Source organism: Microtus ochrogaster, chromosome 8, assembly GCF_000317375.1.
Source record: "Microtus ochrogaster isolate Prairie Vole_2 chromosome 8, MicOch1.0, whole genome shotgun sequence".
Classification (NCBI taxonomy): Eukaryota; Metazoa; Chordata; class Mammalia; order Rodentia; family Cricetidae; genus Microtus; species Microtus ochrogaster.
In genome coordinates this window covers 66,100,874-66,114,702 of record NC_022015.1, presented here as the reverse complement: position 1 = coordinate 66,114,702, position 13,829 = coordinate 66,100,874, and the positions used below count along the sequence as shown (strand labels likewise).

Sequence of the window (13,829 nt, the reverse complement as noted above, 5' to 3'; positions counted from 1 at the left end):
CTGGAACTAGCTCTGTAGACCAGGCTGGTCTCGAACTCACAGAGATCCGCCTGCCTCTGCCTCCCAAGTGCTGGGATTAAAGGCGTGCTCCACCATTGCCCAGCTATTCATCGTTGGTTTTTATAAAAGATGTGGCAGTGAATATCTTTATACAACCATTTTTACACATTAATGAAAGCTTATGTCTAGAAAACTGTTCTTGGAATTGTGTGGTCAAATTCCAAATGCAGGGAACTGGTACACACGTACGACCAGCAACATCTTAACAGGGTCCTTGCTTCCGTACCTTCCCAACACGTCATATTTGTTGATCCGTGACATGGGGTCCCTGCCACGGATCCACTTTGTATTCTCTTAACTTGAAACGGAGCTGAGTGTTTTCCATGTTTACAGTCACCTTTATTTCTTTTACACGTGAACTTTATCATAACTCTTTTTGAATTTTAATAAATTTTGCTCAGCCTCATGTGATCAGCACCATGAGCCTCCAGCCGCATTTCCTGAACTTAAACACATGTGTCTTTTTTTTTAAGATTTATTTATTTATTATCTATGCAGTATTTTGCCTGCACACCAGAAGAAGTCACCAGATTTCATTATAGATGTCTGTAAGCCACCATGTGATCACTGGGACTTGAACTCGGGACCTCTGGAAAAGTAACCAGTGCTCCTAACCATCTCTCCAGATCCTGAACACATGTGTCTCAATGCTTGATCTGTTCTGTTTTATTTTTTTTCCTGAATAAACTCTCATAAACTCGAGCAGCACTATCTAATAGAATTAAATGAGACCATATGAAATTGCTAATGTTAGATCATTTTGGTTTACAAAACTAAGAATTTCACATGGTTCAACTTAAAGCTATTCTTTAATAGTTAAAATAGAAGGTACTGGAGACAAGTAATTTTCATGTAGCATTTGTATGTGTTGCATGAATAATAAAAACCCAGAGACAGATACTTCGACCTGAAGATCAGAAAAGCAAAGCAGTCGAGCCACTAGAGAGATCTTACCTCTACCAAGGCTCAGACAAAGGAGTGATCCTGCAATGGTTTCCACCAACCTCAGACCCCTCACTCCACTGAGTTCCTGTCTCTTCCCCTTTAGATTTCTCTCTCTGCCCAGCCATATTGCTCTTGTCTCCACCTCCCTAGTGCTGGGATTAAAGGCATGGAATCCCAAGTGCTGGGATTACCTTTGTGTGAGCTCTGTTTCTCTTTTGGCCATATTCAATCTTATGTAGCCCAGGGTGGCCTTGAACTCATAAAGATCTACCTGCCTCAAGTCCTGGGATTAAAGGTGTGTGCCACCACTCCCTATATGGCTGACTAGCATGACTGCTTTTCCCTCTGATCTTTAGGCAAGTTTTTAGCTAATAATATACCACTATATGTATATAAGTAAAGATTACAGTTTTCTGAATAAAATGGATCTGGAAGACGTTATCTATAAAGACATGCACATTCTGTAGTTAAGTATCAGGAAAGTTTCCCCATCTTTGGATCTCATTCACTCCTGTCTGTCTGTCTGTCTGTCTGTCTGCCTGTCTGTCTCTTAGAATGGAGATAAGGCAGCATCACCCAGCGAGCTGACTTGCCCTCCAGGTTGGGAGTGGGAAGATGACGCATGGACATATGACATAAATCGAGCCGTGGATGAGAAAGGTAACGTACGCACATCTCTTAGCTTGAGTGTGAGTCAGCAGAAAGGCCTTGGTTAACTAGAGCAAAGGCTCCACGGGAGGAAGGGCCTTTCCCCGCTGGCCTAGGACAGTTAGGTCATGTAGGGTTATCCGTGACTCTTCAAATGTGTATCTGACTCCCAAACAGATAGCTGATGGGTGAGGAGATGTTCGAAGCAGAAAATGGAGGTGATGGGGCCAGCCGGCTGGACTCTAGGATACCTACAACTCCAGAGTTAGAGTATAGGAGAGATCTGGATTTTCTCTTTCCTAATCACATTTCATAATCTTCCTGGGCTAATCAAACTTAGAGGTCCTATAACTCAGACAGGAGAACGGCAAATGTCTTGTAAGTCATCCCACATAGCGGGCGTGTGATTGACATAGCTTCTAGGTATAGCAGTACCTACCATTCTCTACAAATAGCCAGATCAGATGAACTTGACCATTTGGAACTAGCAGGGGAAGAGTGTAACTGGTCCTTTCTTTTAAGAGGTGATAAAACATGGACAGAGTAGGATTGATGCATAAGACTCCAAATGGATGGGCAATTCTGCCTTGGTTGTGATACATAATAATATATCTTATCATAATGGTATTTATTGAGCAATAACTGTGTACCCACCACATAGTTGTGTGCCTTTTACCATTAAGGCCATCATGTTGGAACACAGACAGGTTTACCAACTTGCAGGAAATGCAAGTGAAGGTCTAGAAATGTAGTTGGGTAGCAGAGCCTTACCTGGTATTCACAGGGCTCTAGGTTCAATCCCAAAGGAACAGAAAGACTGAGTAACTCTTACCCAAAATCCTGGACCCAGAGGAAGTGGTTTTTGGTTTGAGAAGTATTTAGATTTTGGAATATTAGCACACACATGCATATGCATACATGCACACATACATGCATGTATACATATACATACTTTTACATTTGTGGCCTGGTGGCACCCAAAGCTTCGGCATGGCACACTTCATCTTCTCAGATTAAGCCTGCTCAACCCTGTGACAGTCATAACAGCAGAACATCTGTGAGCAGAGAGAGAAGCTATCCATTATCTAGCAAGCTATTTGCTGGCCAGGCAGAGGCTTCTCTTTCGAGTAACTATTCTCAAATTCTGTTACAGGCTGGGAGTATGGAATTACCATTCCTCCTGATAATAAGCCCAAGTCCTGGGTTGCAGCAGAGAAAATGTATCACACTCACAGACGGCGGAGACTGGTCCGAAAACGCAAGAAAGATTTGACCCAAACAGCTTCGAGTACTGCAAGGGTAAGAGAAGTAGGAGGGGGCGGTGCCTGCCACACCGTGCAGAGTTCCAGCTGCATGGCTGTTTCTGCACAGCCGTTTGCAAATCAAGGATCTGATACTGGAATTCAGGGCTCTGGAAGTGTGCCCTGCTCACCTGATATCACGCCAGAAATATCACGCCAGCCTGCTCACTGAGTAACTCTGGGGACAGAGCAGCGAGCGATCTGTGCTTCCTGCAAGCCCTCCATGATGCTGAGACGGAGTGGATGAGGCCTCTAGAAGGGTAGAAAAGGACTCTGAGGTTATGCTGGCAGGATAAGACAGGAGTATCGATAACCTCAGGACCTAGAACAAGACTCAGAATTCAAATCCCGACTCTACAGTCTTTTTCATTTGTGAAATGGGATCTGTCTTAGGTAGGGTTTTCTCTTGCTGTGGTCAAACACCAGGACTGGAAGCAGCTTGTGTGGGAAGGGTTAATATTTCAGCTCACCTGTCCTCATCCCAGTCCATTATGGAGGAAAGGTTTTGCTGCCCGAGGGACCAGCCTCCAGCTGCACAGAAGTGGAAAGGAATCCACAGACAGACTCAATGTGCTATGACTCTTTTATCTGAGGGGTAAGGAGAAAGACACTAGTGCTCTCTTGATAGTTTCCTTCTTCTGTAGTCTTTTTTTTTTTTTCAATTTTTTTAAATTTATTTATTTATTGAGGATTTCTGCCTCCTCCCCGCCACCGCCTCCCATTTCCCTCCCCCTCCCCCATCAAGTCCCTCTCCCTCATCAGCTTGAAGAGCAATCAGGGTTCCCTGACCTGTGGGAAGTCCAAGGACCGCCCACCTCCATCCAGGTCTAGTAAGGTGAACATCCAAACTGCCCAGGCCCCCCCAAAGCCAGTATGTGCAGTAGGATCAAAAACCCATTGCCATTGTTCTTGAGTTCTCAGTAGTCCTCATTGTCCGCTATGTTCAGCAAGTCCGGTTTTATCCCATGCTTTTTCAGACTCAGGCCAGCTGGCCTTGGTGAATTCCCGAAAGAACATTCCCATTGTCTCAGTGTGTGGGTGCACCCCTTGCGGTCCTGAGTTCCTTGCTCCTGCTCCCCCTCCTTCTGCTCCTGATCTTCTGTTGTCTTTATTCTCTTTTCTTATCTCTATCCAGAAATGTTGATGTTTTCCTCCTAACTTGTTTTTTATTCTCCCTAATCTCTCATTCTTGATGTTTTTCTTCTATCTTTATTCTTATTCTCTTTCTTTGTTTTTCCTTATACGCCCCACAAAATCTTTCAAGCTATATAACAATTACAATGTGGTTACATTCTATTTTTCAAGTGAATGATTACAATGAAAGCAAGTAGAAAACATGCTTTTTATTTCCTTTACATGATTTAACATTTTACGTATTATAGGTAAAAAAACAAATTATCATCAAGAACCCACGTGCATTCATACCCAAGCAACTTGTTACAGATTAACAGAGTATAAACAAGCACAGTATTCTTATCAGCCAGTTCTATTACTGGAAGGCTGCGTTTTTGTGGTTACAAAGAAAGGAATAATTACTTTATTACTTATCTTGAAAGGTGATCTTACAAGGACTCTTAAAGGAATCACAAGCCTAAACTTCTGTACATGAAAAACAACCAGTCAGCTCTACTTTAAATCTTTAGCCTGCGTACCCACTCATCAGTAGTTTTTATATCAGGAGATTGAGGGCAGAAATGGGTACAGGGAATTAATGATCATCTTTGATCAACAACCAATTCTTAACAAGGGAAATACATCAGCTAGTAATAATTGGGCTGCTTTGTTTTCTGATCCCTAACTTCAGAGCTATTATCAAAATACCTTAATCTAACCCGAGGCTTTGTCTCGGCTATGATACCCTCCAAACCTGTGAACATCTCCCAGCATTAAGATGAAAAGGGTTTAAGCTAACTGGGCTACCAGGACTCAGTTTTTTCCTTAATCCCTATCCTAAGGCGCAGTCTATGGGGCTCCTCAGTACGAACTCATGTGTTCTAGCTGTGTGATATTTTCTTGTTTTATTTTTTTTTAGCCTCTGCAGCCTCTGCTTTATCAAAGGCAGGGCAGCATTTTATCTTACCTTTACCTATGTTAATCCTATGTTAATTTTCCCACTAAACTAACCTCTATATAATCCCTTACAATATTTATTTAAAATCCTCAATCAAAATTCAATTTAAACTCACACTAGTTTTTTTGTTGTTGTTGTTGTTGTTGTGGGTTTTTTGTTTGTTTGTTTCTAGCTTTGGAGCCTGTCCTGGAATGTACTCTGTAGACCAGGCTGGCCTTGAACTCACAGAGATATGCCTGTCTCTACCTCCGAGTGCTCGGATTAAAGGTGTGTGTCACCACAGCCTGACCTAACACTATTATTATATAAAATCATTGCTTCGGTTAAACAGTACAGCCTAAGAGGAAATCATCTTCATAATAACCCACAGGTAAAAAAAAATGCCCAGTCGAACGGGATGTTTCCGTGAGATAAGCACACTACATTTCAGGCGGGGGGATCTCCCCACCCCCATTCACACCATGCCAGACACCAGAGAAAGATGGCCGCAGCAGACATGTGAGGGCACAGGAGGAGCAAAAGTCACTCTGGGTCTGTGGTCTTGGGGCCTTGCCTATCCGAGAAATATCCTGATGGGCCAGTCCCTTGATGTCAGCTGTCATGTACAGCTCCTCTGACATGGCCACTGGCAAAGTCAAGAGACTGGAGGCAGGAACTGATGCAGACGCCATGGAGGAATGCTTCTTACTGGCTCGCTCATCATGACTTGCTCAGCCTGCTTTCTTATAGCCCAGAACTACCTACCCAGTGGTGGCACCATCCACAGTAAGCTGGGCCCTCCCACATCAATCATCAATCAAGAAAACTCCCTCCAGGCTTGCCCATAGGCCAACCTGGTAGAGGCTTTTTTTTTTCATTTGGGTTCCTTCTTCATAAATAACTCTAGCTTGTATCTAGTTGACATAAAACTATCTATACCTTAATTTAATTAGGGTATCACAAGGCTTTAAACTGCATACTAAATTAAGTGGGATAGTAAAATGGAATTAATACCAAAAAGTATGTTTTACATGTCATTTAGAACATTCAGCACACAAATGCGCCATGCATAAGCTGTAAGGGCTGGGTTGTTGCTCATTCCACAGATGGAGTTCATAGCCATAAAATAGACTTGCTATAGGTCATATCTTCAGAAAGTGACAGAGATGACCTTTGAAGCCAGGTTAGACTGATACTAAACAGGAGCGCTTCCTATTGCTCTGAAGGCTCAACTCTAGCAGATGCTGGTTAGTCGCATTTTATTCAAGGATGATCTTCCTGGGAAGGAGAATAGTGAGACCATCTTGGTGTCTACCTTGCTTAGCAGCCTGCTTCCTGGACAGGGTGTGCTAGAATGGGTGTGTCTTAAACCGACATTGTCCTGACCTGATCGGGTGAGAAATTTCCAGACATGCTTCACTTTCTCTTTCCACACAAGCACTAACATGACTTGGGAAGAACACTGGACCATTGGTCAGAAATCCTAGTTCCACTAATGAGCCGCCCTGAGACTTCAATCATGTCCCCTAACCTGCTTCATTTTCGGCTACACAAGTTATGTATGACCTTGTCCTTATTCACACTATCACAAAGGAAGCTGCAAGTTCATCTGAAACCTGGGCTTTATGTTTATTCGAAGTGGAAAGAAAAGGACTACCCACTAATCACAACCATACATGGAGCTTTTATTTCTAAGCTCATCAATAATATTCACTATTATTTCCCATTTATTCAAGCTGGTCACGATTGTAAGACAGTTATATAAAATTCTGTCTACTCAAATGTCAAATTCATGGAAGCAAAGGCCACATCTATCTTCTTCTTCAGTCTTGCTTCAGCTTTGAGGACAAATTCTCAGAATAGATCGTGTGCACATGAACCGTGTTTAACTTAAGAGTACTGTACTGGGTTAATAGTTACCACAGAAATAACATACTCTGATCTACCACATCGTTACTAACTAAGCAGCTTTTGGCATGAACAAGACATTTAACTCCTAAGGGGTGATACATTTGACCCCACATATAAAATGCAGATAGTAATTCTTTCCAAAAATGTCACATTGCATGTTCTTGTGAGCTCATTCTGGGAAAGCACCCACTCTCACACACTTCCATGTTCGAATGGTTGCTATAGTTGCCTTCCTGTATCCTACAGTCTGCCAGGTCAGAGCTGCCATCTCTTCTCTCTTAGCTGTATCCCTGGCTCCTCATGTAGTACTTGACAGAGTGGATATTTGTGGCTACCTATTGTCCATTGACCTACTGGTTTGCTTTATCAATATGGAGAAGATAATTGTTTCTCCTTAAAAGTTATGCTTCTATTTTAGGCCATGGAAGAGTTTGAAGACCGGGAGGGCTGGGAATATGCTTCGCTGATTGGCTGGAAATTCCACTGGAAACAGCGCAGTTCAGACACCTTTCGCCGCAGACGCTGGAGGAGAAAAATGGCTCCTTCCGAAACACACGGTGCTGCTGCCATCTTTAAACTTGAAGGTGCCCTTGTAAGTAACCAGAAGTCAAAGTGTGAATAATACTGGTGTCGAGGAAATGTGTGAGTCACCTAGAAATCACAGACAACTCCAGAGAGGCTCCTGAAATCTCAGGGATGCATGGCTGTGAAGAAGTTGGGGGAAAGGTATATGCCCTGAGTGCCCAATGACTCCCATCTAGGGAAGAAACCACTACTGCATGAGAGGTCCTCAGAACAGTACTGAAGGCACATATAGTTCTCCCAGAATTCCCCAAGTATGTCTGCCAGGGCCTTGATTTCAGGAAACATCCAGTAACTGTGTAGGCACAGATGGCTTGGAAATTGTAGCTATTTAACAGACTGAAAGAGCTGAATATACAGACTCACAGGGGAGGAAAGCAGAAGGGTGGCTCACAAAATTAAAAGATGATTCAGGTGACAGTAATGGAAGATGATGGGGTGGGCGCAGGTCAGTAGAGGGAATGAATAAAAACATCAATGGGAGATCTGTTCAGCATGGTGGCCAAGATCCAGTTCCACAGATTGTGGAGAAGGCCCTATAGTTAAGAGCATTTTCTGTGCAGCCTAAGGGCCTGAGTTTAGATACTTAGTACCCAAGTCCAGGGTGTCTGTGGAAGTGGATGACTGTCACCCCAGCACTGAGGAGTGGGGAAATGGCAGCAAAGGAAAGCAGGATGGTCACTGGGGCTCGCCACTGACCCTGTCTTCAGGGAATGAGAAAGTGAGTAATAGATCCCCTACTCTGACCACACAGACAGTTGTGCACGGATATATATATACACACACATGCCACTCCCACAGACACACAGGAAGGAAGGGAGGGCAGGGGAGGAGAAGAACCATGTCTAGGTGCAGTCTTCTTTCTCCTCTGCTCTCGACCACACCACTCTCCGTTGTTCTTTGTCTTTCCCCTCCCAGCCTTGGAGGGCTTCCACTATTTCCCCACTCTTTCAACAGCAGGGTTTGGTAAACCTGGACTTGAGGCTGAAGGATTGGCTTTCACCCCCTGCTCTGCCACCTTCTAGCGAGGTGATCTGAGGAAGCCACTAGCTGTCCTGGGTGTTACCTTGGGAAATGAAGTGGTTGGTGATAAAATCTCTCCTAAAAACCACTGTTGCAGCTGCTTGCTAATCTCACTTCTTGGCTTGCTTGGTTTTAGGTTGTAGTGATGATGATGATGATGGTGATGATGATCATGGATAGTGATGATGATGATGATGATGATGAAGATGTAATAATGATAATGGCGATGATGATGGATGATAGTGATGATGATGGTGGTGATGACAGTGATGATGATGGTGGTGATGACAGTGATGATGGTGATGATGATGGTGATGATGGTGAGGAGTATGACGGTGGTAATGATGGTGGTGATGACAGTGACGATGATGGATGATGATGGTGATGATGATAATGATGGTGATGATGGTGATGATGATAATGATGGTGATGATGGTGATGATGATGATGGTGATGATGATAATGATGGTGATGATGGTGATGATGATGATGATGGTGATGATGATGATGGTGGTGATGGTAATGGTGATTGATGATGGTGATAATGATGATAATGACAGTGGCTTCCTCCTACTTTAGGGGGCAGACACCACAGAGGATGGAGATGAGAAGAGCTCAGAAAAGCAGAAACACAGTGCCACCACTGTGTTTGGAGCAAACACACCCATTGTTTCCTGTAATTTCGACAGTAAGTTTTAAAGATTGCTGTAAGTTCTGCATCTGTCATTTTCACTGAGAAAACTCTTCAGATCATCAAATATGATAAAATCTCAGTGACTTTCTAGTTCTTCACTTAATGAGGATTTTTAAAACACAGTCTGAAAAAAACTATATTATATTTGGGATGAAGAATGATATGTCTGTGACCTGAGATTTATCTATGGGCAACTGAAATACAGGAAGCAAAATGGTGGATAAGAGGACCACTGTAAGTTTTCTTGCATAAGAAACCACTGTGTTGGGAAAATTTGTGCTCTATGCTATGGGGAAATGGACAAGCGGCCCATGAATCTGAAACACATATCACCTCCAAACATTCCAGAAAAATCTTGTTAACGGGGTCCTATTTCTTGCCACCCCCTTCTTTTCAGGAGTCTACGTCTACCACCTGCGCTGCTACATTTACCAAGCTAGGAACCTCATGGCTTTGGACAAAGACAGCTTTTCAGGTGACGGGGAAATCCTTAATATACTATATCATGGCAGGCTAGCTTGACTCGACTGCCTCTCTAGTGGGTTTGTGCTTTGTTTTGTTCTCATTTCTTACAAGAAACCCCTCTTCATAGAGAAGCTACTTTGAAGTATACTTGGACTATACTTGAAGAAAACGACCCGACGGTTTCTAAAGGAGTTACCAGCTGCTTTAGGAACTGTTTCTGAATACTAGCATACACAGAAGCCATGTGGCCCTTGGATACTAAGGATCACTTATTCAGCCATGACATGTCACAAAGCACATCTACTGTGCTTCCCTGTGTGCATTTTAGACCTGGGTCCTGGGCCATTTGGTGAACTCAAATTCTTTACATTTTTTTGCTTATATTCTCAAGATGATAAAAAAAAAAAGATCACACAGCTAACCCCTTAACCCACAGCAACTGACTGTGAGCCATATGTTGTATATTTTCTGCCTCCTCTGCTGCTTACCCCCACCATCACCCCATCCCGACCCTAGCCACCTTCTAGCACTGTGTAACTATGAGGCTTCAACATCCTCATACTGGTGCCCAGGTGGTTTTGGCTTTCCTCCTTCTTCCGAAAGTGCAGTGAGTTCAGGAACCATGTCTGGTTCTTGTTTGGAAACAACTCTTGAAACACTCACCTAATGCTGTCATGTACTGGACTTGTGTCAATTCTGAGCTGTGTCTCAGCACTCCCCTGGCTCAGTATTGGGAATTATTTCCTTCCCTAATAAATTAGACCAAATTATCTGGATCTGATCTATAAATTAGATCCCGTTCTTTAAATCGGATCAAGATTATCCTATTCTGCGGAGCAAAGCTTCAAAAATGTTCTAAAGAAATTTTCAATAGTATCCACCAGGGGGCACTCCCTTACTGTAGATTGAAATGGAATTTTTAGAAAAATCTTTTCTGGTGTTTGCATAAAACTTCAAGCACATTTCTCACAGTGGAAGAGGCAAGATTTATCAATGGGGCAAAATAAAAAAAGTTCTATTCATGTGATGGCATAGGCATTATTTTATTGCTGGAATGTCACCCCTCTGGGAAACTGAAATGGTTTAGTGTTCCTCACCACGTAGGAGAACCCAGAATAATTTTTGGTATATAAGATTGGAAACACTTTTCTGCTGTTACAAGCTGTAGATTCTGAGAGCAACTGAGCCTTTCCTATTCACTGCTGTATTCATAAAACCCGGCACTCTGGGCGGTGGTGGTGCAGGCCTTTAATCCCAGCAGACCTCAAGTTCAAGGCCAGCCTAGTTTCCAAAGTGAGTTCCAGGTTAGACTCCAAAGCTATACAGAGAAACCCCATCTTGAAAAACCAAAAAAGCAAAGCCAAAATAAAAAACCTGGCACTCGACCCTTTTGCTCATATTATCGAGTGACTGGTTTATAGCCACAGAAACAGCTGACCCGAGCTAGTGGGAGCTCATCGACTCTGAACTGATAGCGGGGGGGAGGGGGGGACCTGCATGGGACCAAACTAGGCCCACTGAAGGTGTGCGGGGGGCCAGGTGTGACACTTGGGCAGTCTGTGGAGCCACTGGTAATGGGACCAGGATTTATCCCTAGTGCTTGAACTGGCATCTAGGAGCACATTCTCTTCGGAGGGATACCTTGCTCAGCCTAGATATAGGGGGGAGGGCCTTGGTCTTGCCTTGAAGTGAAGCTTCAGACTTTGTTGACTTCCCATGGAAAGACTTATCTTTCCTTAGGAGTGGATGGGCGGGGTGGAGGGAAGGGCGGAGCAGGAGAAGGTGGGCGGGGTGGAGGGAAGGGCGGAGCAGGAGAAGGAGTAGGAATGGGGATAGCCATGTAAAATGAGAGAAGATTGTATTTAAAAATCTTTTAAAAAATTATGGCCTCAAAAGAAGGAAGGAAGGAAAGAAGGAAGGAAGGAAGGAAGGAAGGAAACAAAACCCCAGCACTCAAATATAAATCTTTCTAAATAGATATCATTAGAAGCAAAAGCATGAAATAAACTGGTATTTATCAGCTTATCAAAACAGCAGAAAGAAAAACATAAAAATAACCGGTATTTATGAGTGATGTGACTAACAGGCCGTGTCCTAAGCAGCCCATGTTCTTCACACCATTTCATCTTCTGTCCACTGGGGACAAAGGAAGGAACCAAGGAAGGTTAAATATTTAGGAATATTAAATACTTAGGAAGATTAAATATTTTTGTCTCCTAAGGTCATGGGAACAGGGGCTTGACACCATATGCGTCTAGTTGCAAAGCATGTACTCTAGATTACGCCTGAGAAAGAGCGTGTGCCTGACCTGATTAACCTTGCTAGGCATGAGTACACTCCAGAGAGACACCCCTTTGCACACACCAGGGTCTCCCTTTAGGTGCTTCTCACTCACCATGATACCTTCCTCTGTGAGGCCCAGCGTTCTAGAGTCCTTGTCTTAATGGGCGGTGAAAGCCTAGGACCGCCACGTGCAGAAGAAAGGCCGGGGGAAGAAATGGGCTGTCCTGGAAAGGCAGACTTTGCCGTGACTCCGTTGTTGTCTTTCTCTGTCCATAGATCCATACGCTCACGTCTCCTTTCTCCATCGAAGCAAAACCACGGAGATCATCCACTCCACTCTGAATCCCACCTGGGATCAAACGATTATATTTGATGAGGTGGAAATCTTTGGGGAACCCCAAACAGTTCTACAGAACCCACCCAAAGTTATCATAGAACTTTTTGACAATGACCAAGTGGTAGGTAACATGAAATTTTAAGATGGCCTGGGGACATGGTAGAGGTCTCTAAGGGTTCTTTGATCAGGAGTTTGAATGTGGTTTCCTTCTGTAGGGCAAAGATGAATTTTTAGGTCGAAGTATTTGCTCTCCTTTGGTGAAGCTAAACTCAGAAACAGACGTCACCCCTAAGCTTCTCTGGCATCCGGTCATGAACGGAGACAAGGCTTGTGGGGATGTCCTTGTGACAGCAGAGCTGATTCTAAGGAACAAGGTACATCTTTTTGTTCTCGCTTTTGTATTCCTTGAGTGACTTGAAGCATCCTGCTCATTCCAGGCACTCTTGGCTCTAGTGAAAAGGAAGTATTGACAGCCTATGCTTGTTCCACAGGATGGCTCCAATCTTCCTATTCTTCCCTCTCAACGAGCACCGAACTTATACATGGTCCCTCCAGGGATCCGGCCTGTGGTTCAGCTCACTGCTATTGAGGTATGTATTCTCGCCAACTTTTACCCAATCAAACCAAAGGGTAGAACAAAGCAAGAACTGTTAATGCAGAGAATGGCGTAAGGCTGCATGTCTATAAAATCTTCCCCCCAAAATAGAAATAGTTATAGAAAATTGAAATCTTAACAAAAAGCACCAAGAAGCAGATTTCTGCGACTTGGGTGAGTTCACCAGAGAAAGAGAAGATGGCCCAAGAGAAAGTGCCTGTGGGAACAGAGAGAAGTACCTGCAAGGCAGGAAGGCCAGGAATAGGGAAGCGTGTGGACAGTGGCGGCAGGAGAGATAATTAGGGCAGACACAGGCTAGTGGAGCTAATGTGTCTGGATAAGAGTGTCCAGATAAGGCGAGTGTCGTTAGCGCCTCTGTTTTGCCTGGGTGTTCTCGAAGACAGACACGGGAAGCTTCAAACAACAGCTACCTGTTTGGAATGCTTGCAAGTCACTTACCAGAGAAGAGGTTTATACTTGATCCTCCAAATTGCCCCACGGTAGATCACAACGTGAGTCCTGTTTGCAGCAGACACACAGAGAAGCTGACTTGACATTACATTTACAGCTATGGGGCTCTTTTTATAGCTCTCAACAGAAGGGAAGGGTAGAACCACTTCCTCTGTTGTCCACAGGTTCCTGAAGATAACACTCCCTGGTATTTTAGACAAATGTATGGAAGTCCATCTTAAAGACTGTCCTGGTGATTGAGGCTGGATTTCTGCTTATACGTTTTGTTATTCTTTTTTGGTAGTTTTGGTTTTTGTTTGTTTCTTTGTTTTTTGAGATGGGGTTTCTCTGTTTAGCCCTGGCTGTCCTGGATCTCACTCTATAAGACCAGGCTAGCCTTGAACTCAGAGATCTACCTTCCTCTAGGTGTGTGCCACCACAGCCAATATTGATATGGTATTTTTAATATGTCAGGTTTCCTTCCC

The 13,829-nt window shown here is 43.7% G+C and overlaps 1 protein-coding gene across 2 annotated transcripts in view; it reads left to right on the top strand.

Annotated features, from left to right (window-relative positions):
• Myof (myoferlin) overlaps positions 1-13,829 on the top strand; it is a 145,733-nt gene that overhangs the window by 95,650 nt on the left and 36,254 nt on the right. For both annotated transcript variants that reach the window (XM_026781641.1, XM_005352197.2), the window contains 8 exons: positions 1,560-1,665; positions 2,807-2,952; positions 7,334-7,507; positions 9,100-9,208; positions 9,612-9,689; positions 12,239-12,420; positions 12,515-12,673; positions 12,791-12,889. In XM_026781641.1, coding sequence (XP_026637442.1) covers positions 1,560-1,665; positions 2,807-2,952; positions 7,334-7,507; positions 9,100-9,208; positions 9,612-9,689; positions 12,239-12,420; positions 12,515-12,673; positions 12,791-12,889 — 1,053 coding nt within the window. The remainder of the gene's footprint in view (positions 1-1,559; positions 1,666-2,806; positions 2,953-7,333; positions 7,508-9,099; positions 9,209-9,611; positions 9,690-12,238; positions 12,421-12,514; positions 12,674-12,790; positions 12,890-13,829) is intronic.